The 19034-nt window shown below is 41.1% G+C and overlaps 1 protein-coding gene across 4 annotated transcripts in view; it reads left to right on the top strand.

Annotated features, from left to right (window-relative positions):
• Window positions 1-19034, top strand: part of caln2 (calneuron 2) — a 65736-nt gene that overhangs the window by 19423 nt on the left and 27279 nt on the right. For all 4 annotated transcript variants that reach the window (XM_061250027.1, XM_061250029.1, XM_061250028.1 and 1 more), the window contains exons 2-3: window positions 5721-5845; window positions 13501-13644. In XM_061250027.1, the coding sequence (XP_061106011.1) occupies window positions 5721-5845; window positions 13501-13644 (269 nt within the window). The remainder of the gene's footprint in view (window positions 1-5720; window positions 5846-13500; window positions 13645-19034) is intronic.

The following is a 19034-nucleotide window of genomic DNA, read 5'->3' as shown; positions in this document are numbered from 1 at the left end:
TATCTGACCAAGGATTGCAATCTGTGTGCTGAAGTTTCTTTTGTATACTTTTGATGATTGTTGTAACTGGGTATATTTTGACTTTCAGATGACTCCTGTTACTGATTTAAAAACTACAAAATCCCATATTCTCAAAGACCATTTTCGAATGTGTGAACAAATCATTTCCTTGTATAATGCCTACATCTAAACACCTTGGTATTAATAGTACAGTAACAAGTGATTGAAAACCAGGTGATTGATCAGTCTAGCAATGGATTTTGCAAGACTGATCAATCGCCTCCACTGATCAATCACCTACACAGATCCAGTTTGTGCATGATAGATGTTGGGTAAGGATTTACATTTCTAATTGAATTATTTATAAGTAATTGCTTTGATCTGAAATGCATCTGTCCCGTGCATTTTCACACTTGTCTCACAGAGAGGAACAAACAATGTGCCTGTGATCACTGAGCCTGTATGGATGACAGGTTTGTAGTTGGTGAGCAGAGGAGGCACTGTGTGCAAGGCTCTGCAGGGGATATCTCTCAGACAGGGAACTTTGAAGGGCATAGTGCAGGTGAAGTGGAGATTGGCTGTTTGTTAATGTCCTGTGCAGTCCGTTTGGCCTCTGGAATAGGGTATAATAATAAAAAATACTCCTTTCTGGATAATGTAAGTCCTGTCATGAGACAGCACTGCTGTCATAATGAACCTCTGGGTGCCCAAGAGGACATCTACACTGTAGTGTCTTCCCTCAAGTGAACCGTGTGATAGCCATTTCCTTTCACAGTGCCTGAAGCGTGCCTTCAGATCTCACAGCGGCGGTTAAGTTAAACTTAAAATGGGCCAGGGAATAACATTTGTGCTGTCGTGCTTCTAGTGATATTGGGGGAACTGTCAGTTTGCTTCTCTTGAGGCCAGATGTTCTGGCAAAAGCACATCACCCCAGTCCCATTCATGCCCATACGGTCCTCTATGCTGTTCTTTTATTTGACATAGTAGAGGTTAGATGTAATGGGCCATACTTTACATTCACATTGATTCATTTGGCAGAAGCTTTTATCTAGCCTGGCAAAAAAAAGAAACATGTTGTCAAAATGTAAATGTTCAGGTGGTCACATACCTGATTCACTATTTAAAAATACAACTTGAGTCATATGCTGGCATTTCAGGTGATTATACTGAGCAACAGAGTGTAAACAGCCTCAGAGGTGGCTGTGCACTTGGCAGCTTTGTCAGCATTCGTTTGGGGCCGTACCCTAGCTGACCTCCAGAGCTGTTGAGGGGCTCAGTGAGATCCATCCCAGCAAGCAAGACCATGCTTTGAGACTTCCCATTGATTGTCATTAGAGCAAATTCTGACTTGTTTTGTGTGTGTATGATTGTGTGTGTAATTTCAGCCTGGTTGCTCAAATTCATTTGCTTAATAATGCTGTGTAACACTGGTGCTGGTGTGAACATGAATTGATAGTTGTTCCTGTCATTTTGCACTGATTTCATTACCACTGAATCACTCTCACCACCTGATACAGCCAATCTACTGTAGCCTTTGCTACTCGTTTTCTGACTATTACTGGCTAATCTAAATACACTCAGTGACCACGCTTACGTATTTATTAGACTTATCTTTTAGATTATTGGTCTTCTGTTGCTGTATCCCATCCACTTCAAGGTTTGAATTGCTATGTATTCAGAGATGATCTTGTGCATACCACTGTTGCTCTTGTAACGTACTGCTTATTTGAGTTACTGTCTTAAAACATAAAAAAAGCCAATCATAACAATACCTAGACAGCAGCAGCTGCCGAATGCCAGGCATCCAACTTATCAGCTCCATGAATCCGAGCGATCGATGTCTATATGTAGACAATATGGAGAAAACCATTTCCCAGTGAGACTAGGACAGGGAGTTTACATAAATCAGCTGCAGTGTCTCCTCTTTTGTAGCCCAATAATGAGGTAAAGGGCCACAGCTACAGTGATTACAATTGATCACAGCTACCTGTCTGTTGGGCCAGTGCTGCCGCCTGGTGAACAGCACCGTAATATTCCCATCCTGGTGCCACATGGCCCAAAACACAATTTAGCTTGAGGCAGGGATTACGTCCTCTCGTCAATAGGTCACCGAGAAACCCAGGCATTTGGATCTAGCCAAGTTGTAATTGGGCCAAAAAATATAATTTAAAATTGCACAGGGACAGCCCTCTAGATGACATTTTGCGTTGTATTTAACGATTTTGCTTTAACCATTCTGGCCATTCTCCTCTGATCTCTCTCAGTAACAAGGTGGTTTTTCCCTCAAAACTGCCCCTGGATATTTTTTCGCTGTCTAGAGTCTTGAGACTATTGTCTATCCCAGGATATCAGCAGTTTCTGAGATACTCTAATCACATTTCTTCAACTCTGATGATTGGTCTGAACAACAACTGAACCTCTTAACCTATTATGCATTGAGTTGCCGCCACATGATTGACTGATTAGATATTTGCATTAATTAACTGGTGTACTGGTCAACCAAAATACTTGTATAGACTTCTGCCAAATAAATTTTGCCGCTTGACTAACAAACACCCACACACACAAAAACACACCCTCATACACACACAAACACACACACACACACACACACGCACGCACGCACACAAACACACACACACACAATCACACATGCAGCATGTCTGTGCAAAATCGCCATGCTGCTGAACATTTCTGGCCCAAACAGGCCACTGCACCAAGATCTTTTCTGGGCAACATTCAGATCTCTGTCATGAAGCTGCGGAAGCCAACCCCCGTTATTTATCTTTCTGTCACGACCATAGATTTCACATACGTTTCACATACGTTTTCTCACTGAGTATCGACCCCTCCAGCAAAAAAGAGGACACTCTTCACTGTGATGTATACATTCAAGTGACATGGTGTTTGTAATTTTTGAGGGGTTAGATGCTAAATGTTTTTATTATAAGCTTGGCAACTCTTGATCCCCATTTATGACCCATCTCTGTGAGTAGACAGACGAGGGGTGTATATAAAGATGGAACCCAACCAATAGGTGAAGGATACTCTTGAAAATGAAAAGTTGAAGTGAAAAGTTATTTCTCCCAAATGTCACCAGAATGATGCTGTACGACGTGGATTATATTGATAACCCCCACCCTGGTAACACGTTTCCTTATTTGTTCCCTGTGGAGAAGGATGTTCTCTCTGCTCACAGAAATAGAATCTTGAGCAACGAAGGAAAAGCAATGTTCATGTTCCCCTCGGATTAAGATTGACGTGTTTGGTTGTTTGTTGTATGACCTAGTATGACTGCTAAATAAAATGAAATTGAATGTAAAAGCTGGTGTTTATATCCTTGTTAATAAGTTAGATTTACTTGAATTCTAATATACCAAGCTGTCCCTCACTATATTTTGCTTGAAGCTTAAAGATTCCATTTCAGGTTAAGGCCTTGTCATAAGAGATTGGTAGGTGCACAGGTGTTCTCCCATGTCAGATATAACATGGAAAAATTTGTCACACTCCACTAAAAATACATATTTACCCTTCTTTGCTCATTTAGTATACAAATAGACAGGCCATCATTGAAAATATTAATGAATTGAACAAAACTAATGTGCAAGTATTTCCTTAGCATCCTCCTGTGAGGAGTTTCCATAGGCAATGAGGGTTTCCACAGGTGATGCATCCGTGTGTTACAGCTGCATTTGCGCTTCCCAGTGAAGTCCAAGCTGCCTATAGGCTGCCACTTGCTCTCAGTTGGAGATCTGCCTCTTCAGTGAGAACTGCCAGTTATAGGGGTGTAAAGGGCTGTTTCGGGAAGGACACCTCCAGTATACTGCTCCCTATTAAATAGAGCGGCAAAAGTTAAATATAAGCAAAGTACATAGCATTGAATTGAAACAATTGCACTATCCTAATGCCACCAACAGTGCCGTTTGTATTAATTTATCGTCTCGACTCGTGCGATTTAAAGATCCAACTCAACTGGCATTAAGTTGGAAGTGTAACGTAGAAACTTAATTACAATTACACACCTTGTGATTTTTTGGTTACGAACAATTTAATGCTTTGTTTGCTTATCGGAAGTTGTCGCTGCTGCCGTCTATGATGAAATGTGCTAGCATATACCAGAAATGCTATTCAGCGGGACATCCGCCTTTCCTCCCCATAGTGTTGTAGTGCTGTACTGTATGACCTGTAGTGTGCGAAACACTGGCTGCCTCAGGGGCAAGTGCATCATAATTCACACTCAGAATAAGTTCCCCTCGCCTGAATGAGCGTGGTGCATATTGAGAGGTGCTGTTGCTGATTCAAAACTAGGGACAACTTTTTAACAATCTTGTGCAGCAAACCCAACAATTAAAATCATTAAAAAAACTAAATATTTTAATGAATCAATTTTGTGCAATGGAAAAGATACCAAGTGAAAAATATAAAATAGCTTTTTCACAGGGCAGCCATATTGAGATAATTATTTGATTGAAAGGACTGATAATTATGACACATGCTGTAATTAAATATTTTAAATACCACCCATCAGTGCTGCCAGTAGCTTTTGACTTAAAGGGATTTAATTTTGAATCATCACCTCGTTTAATAATACATTTAAACATATTGGCCATCTTCTGCTACTTTATCTGGGCTTGTAATCAGGTTTTGAATGGTGTACACTTACAGTATATAATAATATACTGTGATTTCAAAACTCTGGATGTGTTTTCAGATTAAAGGAATCCTTTTTTACGGATGTGGTGCATTATGCTGCAAAAATGTCAGAAATATCCCATCTACAGGATTTAATGACCTTTGGGTTGAGTAATAGAGCTAAAAGCACAAAGTCACACAGCATTAGCAAAGCCAAGTGTTTGTGTGTGTGTTTTAGTTCACTGCCAAGTTAGTTCACACCCTCTCGCATTGCAAATACATGATGAGAATAATGAAAAATGTCTCATGGTAAATTACTCTAACATTTAATAGCAAGGGGAACATATAGAGCAGGCACCAGTCTATTAGTATCTGTCTTACAGATGTGTTTAAGCACACTCAAGGCTATACCATTTCACTCTATGATATTTGGCAAGAGCCCATTGTTCAGTTTATTTAAGAGAGTTGTCTTCTTTATTTCTGAGCTTATTTTATCTGGCACAGCTCAAGAGATTTAGCCTTTCAGCAAGACAATAAAAACTGCTCCTTCCACTTAATTTTATCTGTCTTAGATCTGACCTTTATTTCACAGAACGGCCACAGCATTTATACAACCTAGCTTTGCAATACAATTTGAATATAATCCATGACCACATTTGCATTGCAGCTGTAATTCAAGTGAATGCAAGAAATGATGACTACTGTATGTGCATGATTGTTACCAGTGCTAATACAAATGACCAAGCTCGCATTTCATCTGCGCTGTTGATTTCAAGGTGACCAGCATACAGTATTTAAAAACTTATCAGGTCTAAGGTTATGCATGTTTGCTCAGATGTTTCCGTGACGGGGGGTTTGTCGGGGTAGGGAAAGCCTTTATCCCGTTTGGAAACTGGGACAATGAGAGAAGGCTCAGTCCTGGGATATAACAAGGGGAATTCTGTGAATGAGCCAAGGACGTGTCCTGTGTGCGGTGTGGTGGAACCCCCGAAAGCCTCCCTCTCTCTCACTCTCTCCCTCTCTCCCTCTCTCTCCCTCTCTCTCACTCTCTCTCCCTCTTTCTCACTCTCTCCCTCGGTGCCCCTCAGGGGGAAGATGCCATTCCACCACGTGACAGCTGGCCTGCTGTACAAGGGGAACTACCTGAGCAGCTCTCTGTCTGAGGGCAGCGACAGTGACCAGTTGGCCAACATCTCTGCCGAGGAGCTCAGGGGTGAGTACCTGTGTCTGCAGGGATCAGCTATGAGTGCTACAGTGCCCATACACCCATACACTGCAAGCCATGTCTAAAAGGCTCATGCATACACACACACACATGCACACACACACCCATACATGAAGTAATGTCTGAAAGGCTCATCCAGACACATAGTCACAAACACACACCTACGCACAAAAACGCTGTCTAAAAGACTCATGTGTACACATACAATCACACACATGTACACATCATGCCCTGTCTAAAAGGCTCATGCATACACATACTACACACAAAGACATACATACATGCACACACATATACACTCATACACACACTCCACATCAAGTGGGGGAAACATGCACCCGTGCAGGGTGCATTCCACAATGACTCATTACAGATGAGCCTCCACACCTGAGTGTAGCACATCTACAAGCTGCTACTGCGAAGGTGTTCACAGGTGTTTCAGACAAAATGTTTGTGTCCCACTGAAGAAAGCTGAACAACACTGCTGGCTCAAGGGAAATACAACTATGGAGTTAATGTGGCAGAATAGATTGGGCACTACAAGCTGCAAATATTAATGTGGCGAGAAAATGTCATTTGGCCCCTTGTGATGTGGTTAGAGAGTGCCACAATCGTAATTCCTTCTTCTAGCTGAAGCTATTACTTATGAACTGCTGTGATCCCGATTCATTTTTCAGTCCTGATTGTTATTTTCTTTTTTGTTTGTGTGAACACGGAAGCATCCAGCAACAGACGAAAAAGGTAGCTAACAGTAATAGGGCATGAACCAATTATTTGCCGGTGGTGGAACATGTAGCAGCGGGGTATCTTGGGAAGTCGATAAGTTCAGGTCCCATTGGACTGGCTGTCTTCATGGGAAGCAGTTAGCATCCACCTGTAGTGATGTTGCCATGGCGATACCCCCCCCCCCCCCATCCATTCCCGCGTAAACTCCATCTCCCATGAGCCTCCTGTCGTACCCGTAGACCGGGCCCCCGGGGAGACACTGCGCCGGCTGCAGAAGCAGCAGGGCTCGCGGTCACGCACGCCCTGCTTGCGGGATGTGGCGCGCAGGAGTGCAATCTGTGCCGCGAGGCATGTGTGGCGTTCCCACGCGCTGTTCACGGCTCCCCCCACTGCATCCTGCCCGGCGACTGCCTGGCTGTGCGTCTCCATTGGTCTGAGGTAATAAGCCTGTCAGATTCCAGCCACAGACCGTTTATCATAAACTCACAACATGGAACTCCCAGCCTAATGCAGTCATGTAATGGAAGTTGTAGATTGTGGATTCTGCTGTCGTTCCCGTATTTGCATTGCCCTGGAGCTATAAAATGAAGTATGTTGCCTTAATATTAAAATCATCATCATTGGCCATAAATAATTTCACTGGCATCATACTACACTACATGGCCAGTCTAGACACAGGGAGAGATGACCATAGATACAAATATGTTGAAGCACAATACAATCCTTACATTTGTCTCAGTTATCAGAGAAACTTAATGTTAATGTTCTGTGAGTGGAAAAGCTGGCTTTTGGAGGGTGAATGACAGCTGCACATTGGCCACATGTGGCCTGGTGGCAGCTGGGTAACAGCTTGTGTGTTGTATTGCATTTAAATGAGCCACATTCATAATCCAACCGTACATTTTACTGTAAAACGTTTCCCATGTGCTCTGGACTTAGTGCTAACGCCTTTATGATAAAACAAACAGAGGCTACAATATCAAATTAAGGGAAAAAAAAATATTACATAGGGAAATGTGCAGTAACCTCTCATGGATTTTTCACATTTACATACTGTATAATTAATCATATATTTGAACTGTTCATTTTCAGTATATTCATGAATGTTAATTAAATAAGGATGAAAGTTCCAATGATTTATATATTGTTCAAGTTCTATGTATTTGGGGAAAAAAGGAATTGCAGCAACAAACACGCTCAAACCACAACACAGTTTATCCCACCCCTCCTCCGTGAATGCGCTGAAGTGGAAATGCCATTGGCTGTGGCAATTTGAACCAATTTTTAACCAATGAGCTTGAATTATTGTACAGCTATACAATGTTTTGGTCCAGAGTGCCGGCCCGTCAACTGCATATTTTAAAACCCGAATTTAAGGACTATAAACACAGGCAGAGGGTGAGTCAACATGTCAGTGAGCCCTTGGGAAATCAATGATAGGAAGGGATTTACAGTGGTCTTGTAACAATGTTTTAACCCAAAGATCTTACCTGTTGTACCTTTAAATTTGAAAACTCCTTATTTTGACGCATTTTTTAACGGATATTGTAGTTTTGGTAGAGGCCTGTACCTGCCTGCTGTGCAGTGGGGGAATGAGGGAGGCAGGCGCTCTGGACGGGGGGACTTCCATGTGAAGAACAGGATCTGAGACTGCGGTGTGAAAGTCTCATTAGCACAGAATGCGCGACTCATTTGGTGGGTCACTCCGCTGAAGAGATGAAGAAATGTCTCATTAACCTGAGGATGAAAAGAAATGGGCATTCCTGCGGAGCGTCAGATCTGGCTCCGGTGCGGTGGAGTGTGCAGAGTGTGGTGGGGTGTGTGCAGAGTGTGTGCAGAGTGTGGTGGAGTGTGTGCAGAGTGTGTGCAGAGTGTGTGCAGTGTGTGGTGGAGTGTGTGCAGAGTGTGCAGAGTATGGTGGAGTGTGTGCAGTGTGTGCAGTGTGTGCAGAGTGTGGTGGAGTGTGTGCAGTGTGATGGAGTGTGTGCAGTGTGTGCAGTGTGTGCAGAGTGTGGTGGAGTGTGTGCAGTGTGATGGAGTGTGTGCAGTGTGTGCAGAGTGTGGTGGAGTGTGTGCAGTGTGATGGAGTGTGTGCAGTGTGTGCAGAGTGTGGTGGAGTGTGTGCAGAGTGTGTGCAGTGTTTGGTGGTGTGTGTGCAGAGTGTGTGCAGTGTGTGGTGGTGTGTGTGCAGAGTGTGTGCAGTGTGTGGTGGAGTGTGTGCAGAGTGTGCAGAGTGTGGTGGGGTGTGTGCAGTGTGTGCAGAGTGTGGTGGGGTGTGTGCAGAGTGTATGCAGAGTGTGCAGAGTGTGGTGGAGTGTGTGCAGAGTGTGTGCAGAGTGTGCAGAGTGTGGTGGGGTGTGTGCAGAGTGTGGTGGAGTGTGTGCAGAGTGTGGTGGAGTGTGTGCAGAGTGTGCAGAGTGCGGTGGAGTGTGTGCAGAGTGTGGTGGAGTGTGTGCAGAGTGTGGTGGAGTGTGTGCAGAGACCAGTCACCGTTTCACCAGCAGGGGCTGGCTGAGGGGCGGCTGCTGTGGCCGTTCTGTGTTTGCTCTTGTTTTATGTGGAAGGGGTTCGATTATGGATGCTGTCCGAGCACGGTGCTAAATAAACGCACCTCCACGGCGCGGTCTGGGGTCCCTGCAGGAGGTCTCCCCGGGGACTGCTTATAGCACCGCTGACTGATAGAGAGTATCTGCAGCAGTATCTGCTTGTAGAATTTGTGGTACTATTAAATATTTGGGTTTGAGTCTCCAGCCCAAGTATAATTTGTGAATGCTTTGGTATGGCAGGAAATTGGGAGGTGAATCTTATTTATGAAACTATTCAGTCTAGACCTGTAGAACCAACAGAATCCTGTACTTCTATGTACTAAAAGGGGCCACTTGCATGGAATTATACTGTAGCTATTGAATTGTAGTGAAATAGTTAAAGTATAAAATGTCAACTGCTCTATGAATGCAAGGAATTGTTATAGAACAAGATCAAGAAAAGAGACTGGAAAACAGAAATACAAATAGATCTATATTGTTCCTTTTTGGGTATCACCGCACATAATTTCATTAAAGTGCAAAGTAATTAAATAATGTTAAGAATTTTTAATAAAAACATTAATTGAATGGAATTTTATTGTTTGACATGCCTTGTAATGAAAGACAAATGAGAGGGGAAGCTGTATCCAAGGGTACCAGCTGGTGTATTAAATGCTTTGAGTTATTAATGAACTATTAGCATGAATGTTAATTGGTTAGTGCAGGGATACAGATACGACTGGATCATTCGTGGTAATACATCAAAATTACTCTCCATGGGATTAAATAGGTGATGGGGAGAGTTATTTTGTTTTGAGCGAGGTGCAATCCGCTGGAAATTCAGATCACAAAATTGCAATGGGCATTTGTATTGAGTATGTATTAAATAAGAGTAGTGAGAATGCTGCTCACATGATGTTCATTTCTACTTTTCTTCTGTTTTTCTCTGGGGGCCAGTATGTTTGACTGTGCTTTGGTCAGTTGCACAAATCTTCACCGTCCACTATTAGGACATTTGATGGGTTGATGTTTTTGCCATTTTAGAGAGAAGCTTTTTCATTCAGCCTTCCTCTTAGAAAATTGTCGTTCAAAATTCCTTATCTTGTGAACATTTGGGGCAATGTCACCCGGCAATTGGTGGGAATCCCGATCTTATATCCTTTTTTTTTTTTTACTTAAGTCCTTTAAAACAAGTGTATTTTGATCTATTTTGGTTAAGTGGGTAAAGCAGTAAATGTAAGACAGTGGGGTGCCACAGGCCGGCTCGTTAATGGCAGATATAGGATTACTGGATCTGAAATCTGGCTTTGGAAGAAAGGAGGGCGACTCATCAATTACCAATTAATTGAACGTACCTTGCGAGCACGCCACTGGAGCTACTCCTCAGCAAAGACGGCCTCGTTAAAGTGGTGTAGTAATGCATCTCTTTCAGTGCCCACGCATGACAAAACAAATGATCGCTGTTTTTAACCTGGGGTAGGAACTGGAATGCTAAGTCAGGCAGCAGACAGTTAAAATACATCTCAACTGGCAATAAAACGCTCACTGATGACTGCATATGGATTTATGCATAAGCAGGCATCTTCCTCATACCCAGATACATTTTGTGCTGTATGATGTTCAGACAGTCCTAGAATGAGTTATTGTGTGGTGATGAGATCAATTTGTTGTTTTGGCTCTGTAGTCCAACACAAGGGATTTGAATCAAAACAATGAAAATGGGGTTGAAGTGCAAAACCGGCATCTTTAATTTGCTGGTATTTACATCCATATTGGGTGATCAGTGGGGGGACTATGTGTAAAAAACATTTTTTTTACGTATAGTCCCCCCATTTAGGGGAGCAACAGTTAAATTATTATTGGCTGCTCAGTGGTTTCTTGGCCAGTGATGTGTCTTTGCATCATTCATTCTCAAAAAAGCTATCGAAAGGTTTCGATTTTTTGATGTGTGGCATTTGCATTTGGAGTCTGTTGCTGTTGTCTCCCGGAATGAGGACCAAATAAAGTAGTGTCAATGCCAGTAAAGCAGACCATAATGAGACTGAAAAATTAGAATAAATCAATCAGAGTCAAAGCACACTTTGGATGTGTCAAATTGTTTCAGACATTGTGTTATTTAGAGTAACTGTATGTTGTCGTGTTACGAATTTGACAGCTGTTCATGTTTTGGATTTTATCATTACATACAATTAATTTTTTAGAAGGGATGTGACTGAATACATGCCCGGTTTTCAGTCAGAAATAATTAACCTTGCTTTTCACTTCAACAAAGATTGGGATTTATAAATGATTTAATAGTGAACCCAAATTTACCGTGCAATCCCAACTCTTAATGAAATTACAAAAAAACTGTCTGACCATCTCAGCTGCTATGTTCATGGAGCCCATGATTGGTACAGCACAGTTTGGAGTCTGCTCTTCTCAGCTCCAGCTTATTTGTAGAGAATTTAAGAGTTTAAATTCTCTTTTTCTTGTGATGACCTTGGGGTGGTTGGAGAGTGCCTCAGATAGTGTCACAAATCAGCTGTTGGACAAGTGATTGTAGGACAACTGATTGTAGTCAATCAGCTTTTACGATTTTGATAAGTTAACCAGGTCCGCGATTTAAGCACTTTTGATGAGTGTCATGACGTTTATATTGACCATATTAGAATTGAGTCAGAGCCACAGTTCTCACAAAATATACGAGTTAGTGTCATAACACTTGTTGCAGTATGTATAAGCCATGCTCAAACAATGCTCCTTCTAAACCAAACATTTAATGCAGATTCATGATTTATGAATGCAGAAAAACACCAGGGGGCCTTTGCCCAGCAGAACTGACAGAAGCTAGTCCAACACACAGGTGTAAACTGTGGAATGTTTTTAATGTTTTCACTTTTAAAATTTACAAATTTAAACTTCAATTTAACATTTGAACTTAGCATTCAATGTTTTGGCTGTAACTTTCAGGCATAGACAGGGTCTGAAAATTCTAGATTGTCCTGCTGTTTGATACAACACTGGAGAGTATTCTGCAGTATTAGAGTGGTCAAACTCCAGACTCACCGTGGGTGAGTAGTCTCTTTGTCACAGTAATAAGAATGTCAACTTTTTATCTGTCCTCTCTGGTGTTTGGGTGTCTGTTAGGCGGTTTAATCTGTCCTCTGTAAGTTGTTTTGTTTTTGGCGGTACCAAATGGTACAGTGATGAATGGTACGGTGCCTGCATTTTTCACCACAAAAAAGTTCAATTTTTCAAAATTTTGTTTCAATAAACGCCCACAGCTGTAGTCTTGTCAGACAGAGCATACATTAATTATTTTTTCCCTGCTGCACTTAGACATGACAAGTTTTATAACTCTAAATGGCAGCAGTTGCTTTGGATGTAGCCTATATACTGCAGCTGCTTTTTTTGTATTTTCAGATGTACGTTTGTGGCATCTACAACCTTTTTCAATTAAGGCTGCCTTTTCCCTAAATAAATGGCAGCAGTTGTTCTAGTAACTCCAGTCAGAAAGCGAGAGATATTTTTAAGCTGTCAGAGTGTGATTTATTGCTCTTTACTGGTTGTAAAATGATGAAGAAACACTGTTTTCCACCAATGTTGTTAATGCCGACAGGCTATGGGGGTTTTGGGAGTGCGTGGACTTCTGTTCTATGCCTGCTCAGTCATTCACTCCTACAAGGTTGGTGCGATTACAATCATACTGTTTAGGTCTCTTTTTTAAGATGGTTTGGTTTCTTTAAGATGGTTATATCTCACTTTTCCGTAACGCAGTTAGGTTCTTGTAAGATGATTAGGTCTCTCTTCTCTATAAGATGGAGAGGTTTCTCTGTTCGATTGTTAGGTCTCTTCTCTGTGGGTTGGTGAGGTTTATTCTACATCTATTCCCATGGTGTGGTCAGTATGTGTTGAACCTTGGTGGTGAAATTACCAATTATCCTGTGACTGAAAGATTCTGTATTTGCTGAGGTTGTTGAACACTGAAAGGGCAGATCTAACAGGCCGAGAGAAGTGGAGCACAGAAGTTGTTAGCTGGGGAAAATCCCAATCACTGGAAAACCAAGCACTCCAGGGGGGCTGCAGGCTGTGTTCTGAGAAAAACTATACCCAGGGAACAGTTTTAACACCACATAATAAGCAGTTCATTATTGGCTCAGGAAGAAAAAAATCTACTTGGTGTGTTCCTGCTACCTCTAACCGAACATCTCTTTTGGGATCAATTTCAAGTTTAAGTTGTCTTGAGATATACGGTACAGAGAAAGAGATAAAAACTTTTTTTTTAAACACTGAGGGAAACAGGAATAGAGAAACATATTTACATTGAGATGAAGTGAGAAAAAAATAGAGAGACGGGTAGAAAGAGAGAGAGAGAGATACAATTAATTTCCTGTTTGTTTGTTCTGGCAGAAATCCGGGAAGCATTCAGGGTTCTGGACCGCGATGGAAACGGGTTCATATCCAAGCAGGAGCTCGGCATGGCCATGCGCTCTCTGGGTTACATGCCCAGTGAGGTGGAGCTGGCCATTATCATGCAGAGACTGGACATGGATGGTGAGTCCTTCACTCTAATTATAATTATAGTGATCCTGTTTGACGCTTGTTATTTGCACACTTACAGTTTCTGCATGCTTTTTCATTTTGCACCCCGCTGCCAGGTCTTCCTTGCAATCAAATTTGATCATGAAGTTCACATTGATAAATCTTAACACCTTGCAGAAGAAAATGTATACAAAGTTTTATCTGCTATTGTGATAACATAACCGCAGACTGGGTGTCTGGTGCAAGTGGAGTTGCTAGTTTAATCAAATGGAAACTGAATGTGTTGCCTTCACCAGTGTTGGTAGTTTGGTGGTCTGCAGCGCAGACAGCATGGCTCAACATGGGTTGATGCCGCAATAGCAGGTGTATCAATAGAAGCATTCGGTGCTGTGCAAGATTGGTGTCCATTAATGCATTCAACTTTTAAACCAATCTAGGTTAAACTGAAATGCTAACACCATTGTGATATTTTTTTGGCATTAGGATTATGAATGCATAAACACAAAACAAATACATTTATTATTTGAATTTGACCATTTGATATTCAAGCTGTGCTCAGTTATGCAGTCACATGCTATCTTTTTAGGTATTGCTCTTGTGTGGAGTAATTAATCACTGTAAGCTACTTGAAGGAGTGACACAAGAAACCTGGGAGACTTGCTGTATATAGTGTAAACTATGCAAATCTGTGTACTGTAGGTGCACTCATTGTTGTTATGTTACTTTTTTAAACTCTCACTACTGTGAAGTGGAGTAGATAGCTACATAATGGGATGTATGAGGGAGTGCTACAACGAGTGCATTTACAGGATATGTTCAGCATTGAACATTGAACACTGAGCACACTGACAACTTGTTTTTATTCATGCATTTGGCAGGGCTATGTCAATGATTGAGCTCACATTTGGAATGTTAAATGTTGTTTCAGATGTTTAGACCACTCAGCTGGTACAGTACAATATAGCCCATAGAAAGTGCATTCTTTATGGCATCCAAAGCCATTCATAGGCAAGGCAAGTTTATTTACAATATACAAAGATAATTCAAAATGCTTTACATAGGCATAAAAAGACAAAGTAAAATGGATACATTATATTGTAGTAATTCATACTGTAATATTGTCATGAGTTTCTGTGCTTTTTCATTAAGTAGTTACGTAATTCACAATGAGATATGTGTAATGTCTCCTCCCTGCAGAGAAGGAGGACACACTTAGCAACCCATTAAGGAAACACATGTAAAATGCCTGTATTGGGCCAGGGTTAGCACTGTCAATGGAAATAATGATACCACATGCTTTCTTACAGCTAGCAGCAGGAGGCCTGGAGCACCCTGCCCTCTTTGTGCAGTGAGGTTCTTTCATGTGCGGCAGCTCATTTAATTTGTAGCCTCTTCTGGACTTCAAAAACCTCACCTTTTCTGACCCGTCTAATTAATGTGTCATCTTGCCACATTTACATATGAATTTTCTAGCATGGCCTTATCACATATGGTAATGTGAGAAGGTGTTTTTATGTTAATTTCAAAGTGGGCGCACGCATTTTACGCTAATTTACAATCAAGCGGAGTGCTACAATACATGCTCAAACATAACCTTGGCTAAAATGTTACGGGAAGTGTTTCATAAAGATGGCTGCGTGTAAGCAATGAATGTGAAAAGTGTGGTCAATGTTACTGCCACTGGATTCCTATACTGTTGTGGGAACGCTGCACTTTCTCTGTATTCAGGGTACAGAGCTGGAAATCAGTTAAAATGGGCTGCACATGATTTCCCTAATGACCTCTATCTATAGTTCATTTGTGTAGCATCTGCTTCCATCAACAAGTTCACGGTCAGTTGAATAAAAGCTTAACTCCAGAAATGTGAGCTGTTTACGGTATGTCTCAATTTATTTCAGCTATATAAATTGGCCAGACTCAAGGATGCATTATTGAAACAAATAGGAATATCTACATGCGTTACTGTCACCTTCCTGTTGAAAGTTTGGCCCTTCTCCTCTGACCTCTCTTGTTAACAACATGTTTTTGCCCATAGAACTGTTGTTCACATGATGTTTTTAGTTTTTCTCACCATTCTCTGAAAAGTATAGAGACTGTGGTGTGTGGAAATCCCAGGAGATCAGCAGTTTCTGAGATACTCAACAACCCTGTCTGGCACCAACAATCATTTCATGGTCAAAGTCACTTAGATCACATGTCTTCCCCATTCTGATATTTGGTCTGAAAAACAACGGAACTCCTTGGCCATGCTTTAATACGATATTACATTAGCAAGCTGGTGTACAGGTTATCTAAAATGATTAATTGAGTGTATATCAGACTATTTCAGTATGTTTGTATTGAATTAGACATTCAGCATCAAACTGGGCCTTGATCTCCACTCATGGGATTGTTGATATGAGCACCTCTCCTATCTCCTCCAGGTACATGGAAAGAAGGCAGCTTGTAAGTCCTCCTCTACATCAAGTGAAAACATACTGAAACTAGAAACGATCTTCTGTAGATATTGAGTAGTGTCTGACGGAAATATGCTGTATTTATATAGGCAATTCTCTGAGGGGGAGGATGCATTTTTCACCCCTGAAAGCTTTCTGTTGCCAGCCAATATTATAGCAGCGAGAAAGTGTCTACTATGTGTAGACTGCCCATGTTGAATTACAATGATTTCAGTGTGACCATTACTATGCTGATGTGGCTGTTGGTATTCATGGAACACACATTGCAGTTCTGCAAATAGACTTTTGGGGACTTGAGGTATTAAATAATTGATTTTCAATACTTCAAGTTCATTAAAATATGCTAGTATTTTTTAGGAGCAAAAGGAAAATAAATAAAAGTACTTATAATAAAAGTACTCTTGCAAATTAACCAAACCCTTTCAATTGGGTAAGTAGTGAATCTGAAAATCACATGTGAATAGATTTACAAAGAATTGAACATTTCTATAAGTTTTGGTCTTCCTTAAGTTCCACAATTATGTACTATCGGCTTCACACAGTGTACACCAGATATCGACTAGCCTCTGATGGTTCATGTGAGCTCCTGACTTGATGGGAACACCTGTTGTTCTTGGTGTCAGGTGACTGGTGATTGAGATTTTATTGATATACTACAGCAACACGATCGTCTCCTGCCAGCTGGAGTGGACAGCTGGTTCACTCCTGAATTTATGTGACCGCTGATTGGACGATGAACACGTTTGCTAATTTGATGATATACAGTGCATAGGGGAGCCATGTACTCGTTAGTGACTAACTTTGGCCTTACTTGGAGGCTGACATCAGCATGCAGAGGAGAATATAGCCGGTGATTTTATGCTAACTTTGCAGTAAGAATCATCCTACTTGGTATTCTGTGGCCTATAGTTGTGACATTATTCCGTATATTCAATCTTAGAACTGGAAATTGCATTCTTCCTTATACCAACATTGGAGGAATACAGGTATGGCTGCTCCACATAAATGTTACATTATTACTCAAACTGAATAATAATCAATAGTTTCATTAAATTGATAGTGTACATAAATTCTTTACAGATATCTGGCTGCATAAGCAGAAAATGACATTGTAATCTCAAGCTATCTAATGGTTCAATACAACCCATTTAGGTCATTGTTGTTTATCCAGTTCCTTATTGCAATTCAAAGCTGACTAGCTAGATAACTAGATCAGTAAATGCAGCTTAATTATTTGCCAAAGTGGCCAATGTCAAGCATGAACTCCTTACCATATTTTGAAATGTTGAATGTACTTATATTTACTTTGTACCTTATCCTAACCTTTCTTGTTATAAAGTAGCCCCTCAGTGACTTAATCTATTAATGGCTACTATCTACTGAGGCCATTAAAATGAAGGGAAAGCGGGATATTGGCATCTCCTGTTGCCAATATGACAGTTGCAAGGTAGACCATTTATAGATCAGTGCTGTACAGGCTGTGAATCTGCAGATTCAGAGCACTCAGCGAATAGGATGAGCCATCCTGGTGATTTAAAGGTCAGTGATTCTGCTCAGGATTGATCTAGAAAAAAAAGCAATCCCTAAGGTATACAGCGCTGAAGCACAAATATGTATGTATACGAGAGGCTTACTGTGGAGTCCTGCACGGACATTGAAATTCATGCGTAGGTTTGAATTGCATGCGTTTCTGCGGATTTACTTTGAAGGCACACTTTTCTTTGTTTACAGGTGATTTTTCTATTTAAATCCTCACAGCAGTGGTCATAAATTATCTCATTATCAGCCATGTTGACACAGGAATTAGTAATTGCACTTGAGAGAATCGTTGTTTGTTGAGGATAGTGTGGCTTATCAGTTTGTAATCTAATTTCTTTTTAAGCTGTTTATGTCCCTTGAGTCATAGTTCTAGCAGTCTTTTTTGTAATAATAATATGTGACCAGAATTCAGGCACGAACAGAATGGTCAACATCATTATAACCTGCCAAGTAAACGCAACAATTTATCTGCATCATAAATTTATATCTCCATCTTTCCATTTTTTGAGTTTCATACACAGCAGCAAGCTTGTATCATATTTTATGTACTGTCAGTGTTTCATAGTTTATGACTAATAAAGTTCACTCAAAACACCACATACTAAAACTTCAATAAAGCAATGTAATTTACTAACTTTACTTTTTTATGGCTAAAGCTCACCATAGCAAACAAATCTTTGACTTGACGTTTAACTCTAGTTAGATACAGAGGGGACCACGGGGGTGAAAATTGCTCACACGTACAGCAGGCCTGCCTCCTTGCCTCCAGCCCTGCTCCCATATCCATCAGTGTAGCTGGAGTTCACCCTGCCTTCTGTCACCTTCAATGAGGCGTGGGACTCCATATGCACGGGCTGATCGATGCCATCCGATGTGCCAGTGCTCCGGCTCCAGAGGGTTCACTTTCAGGAGAGCGAATGAGGTGTAATGAGTCAGACTGAGTCATCAGGGAGATCAGGGGATGATTGAATGGAAGTGCTCAGAATTCAATTTGATAACTTTTAAGGGGTCTGAATATTTTGGCAAGCACTGCAGTCCTGCCAATCACAATATTTCTATATGCCGAACAGATTTAAATGGTTTTAAGTGAATCCAAACGGGTGTTCACACTTTGCAATATTTGCTCTTGTAGGCACAGGCAGGGATTTTGGGCCCCATGATAAGATTTCACATTGGGCCCCACCACCTCAAATTTAAGTGGTAGTCAGTATTGTGCAACTATAAGCCTTTCAGTAAGAGGAACGATAACGATTTTTACTGTTCTTCTGCAACTTTTATGCTCAGGGCTTTTATACTCTGTTTTCAAGCTAGGAATGGGCATCACGTACAGTAAAAACAGATACTTTGGCTTTATTGGCAAAAAATGTGAAGCTCACAACTTATTTTTCATAATGCATTACTTTCATA

This window comes from Conger conger, chromosome 7 (genome assembly GCF_963514075.1).
Source record: "Conger conger chromosome 7, fConCon1.1, whole genome shotgun sequence".
In the NCBI taxonomy this organism is placed as follows: Eukaryota; Metazoa; Chordata; class Actinopteri; order Anguilliformes; family Congridae; genus Conger; species Conger conger.
Note: the sequence above shows the minus strand (reverse complement) of the source record. Positions and strands in the feature narration are given on the sequence as shown.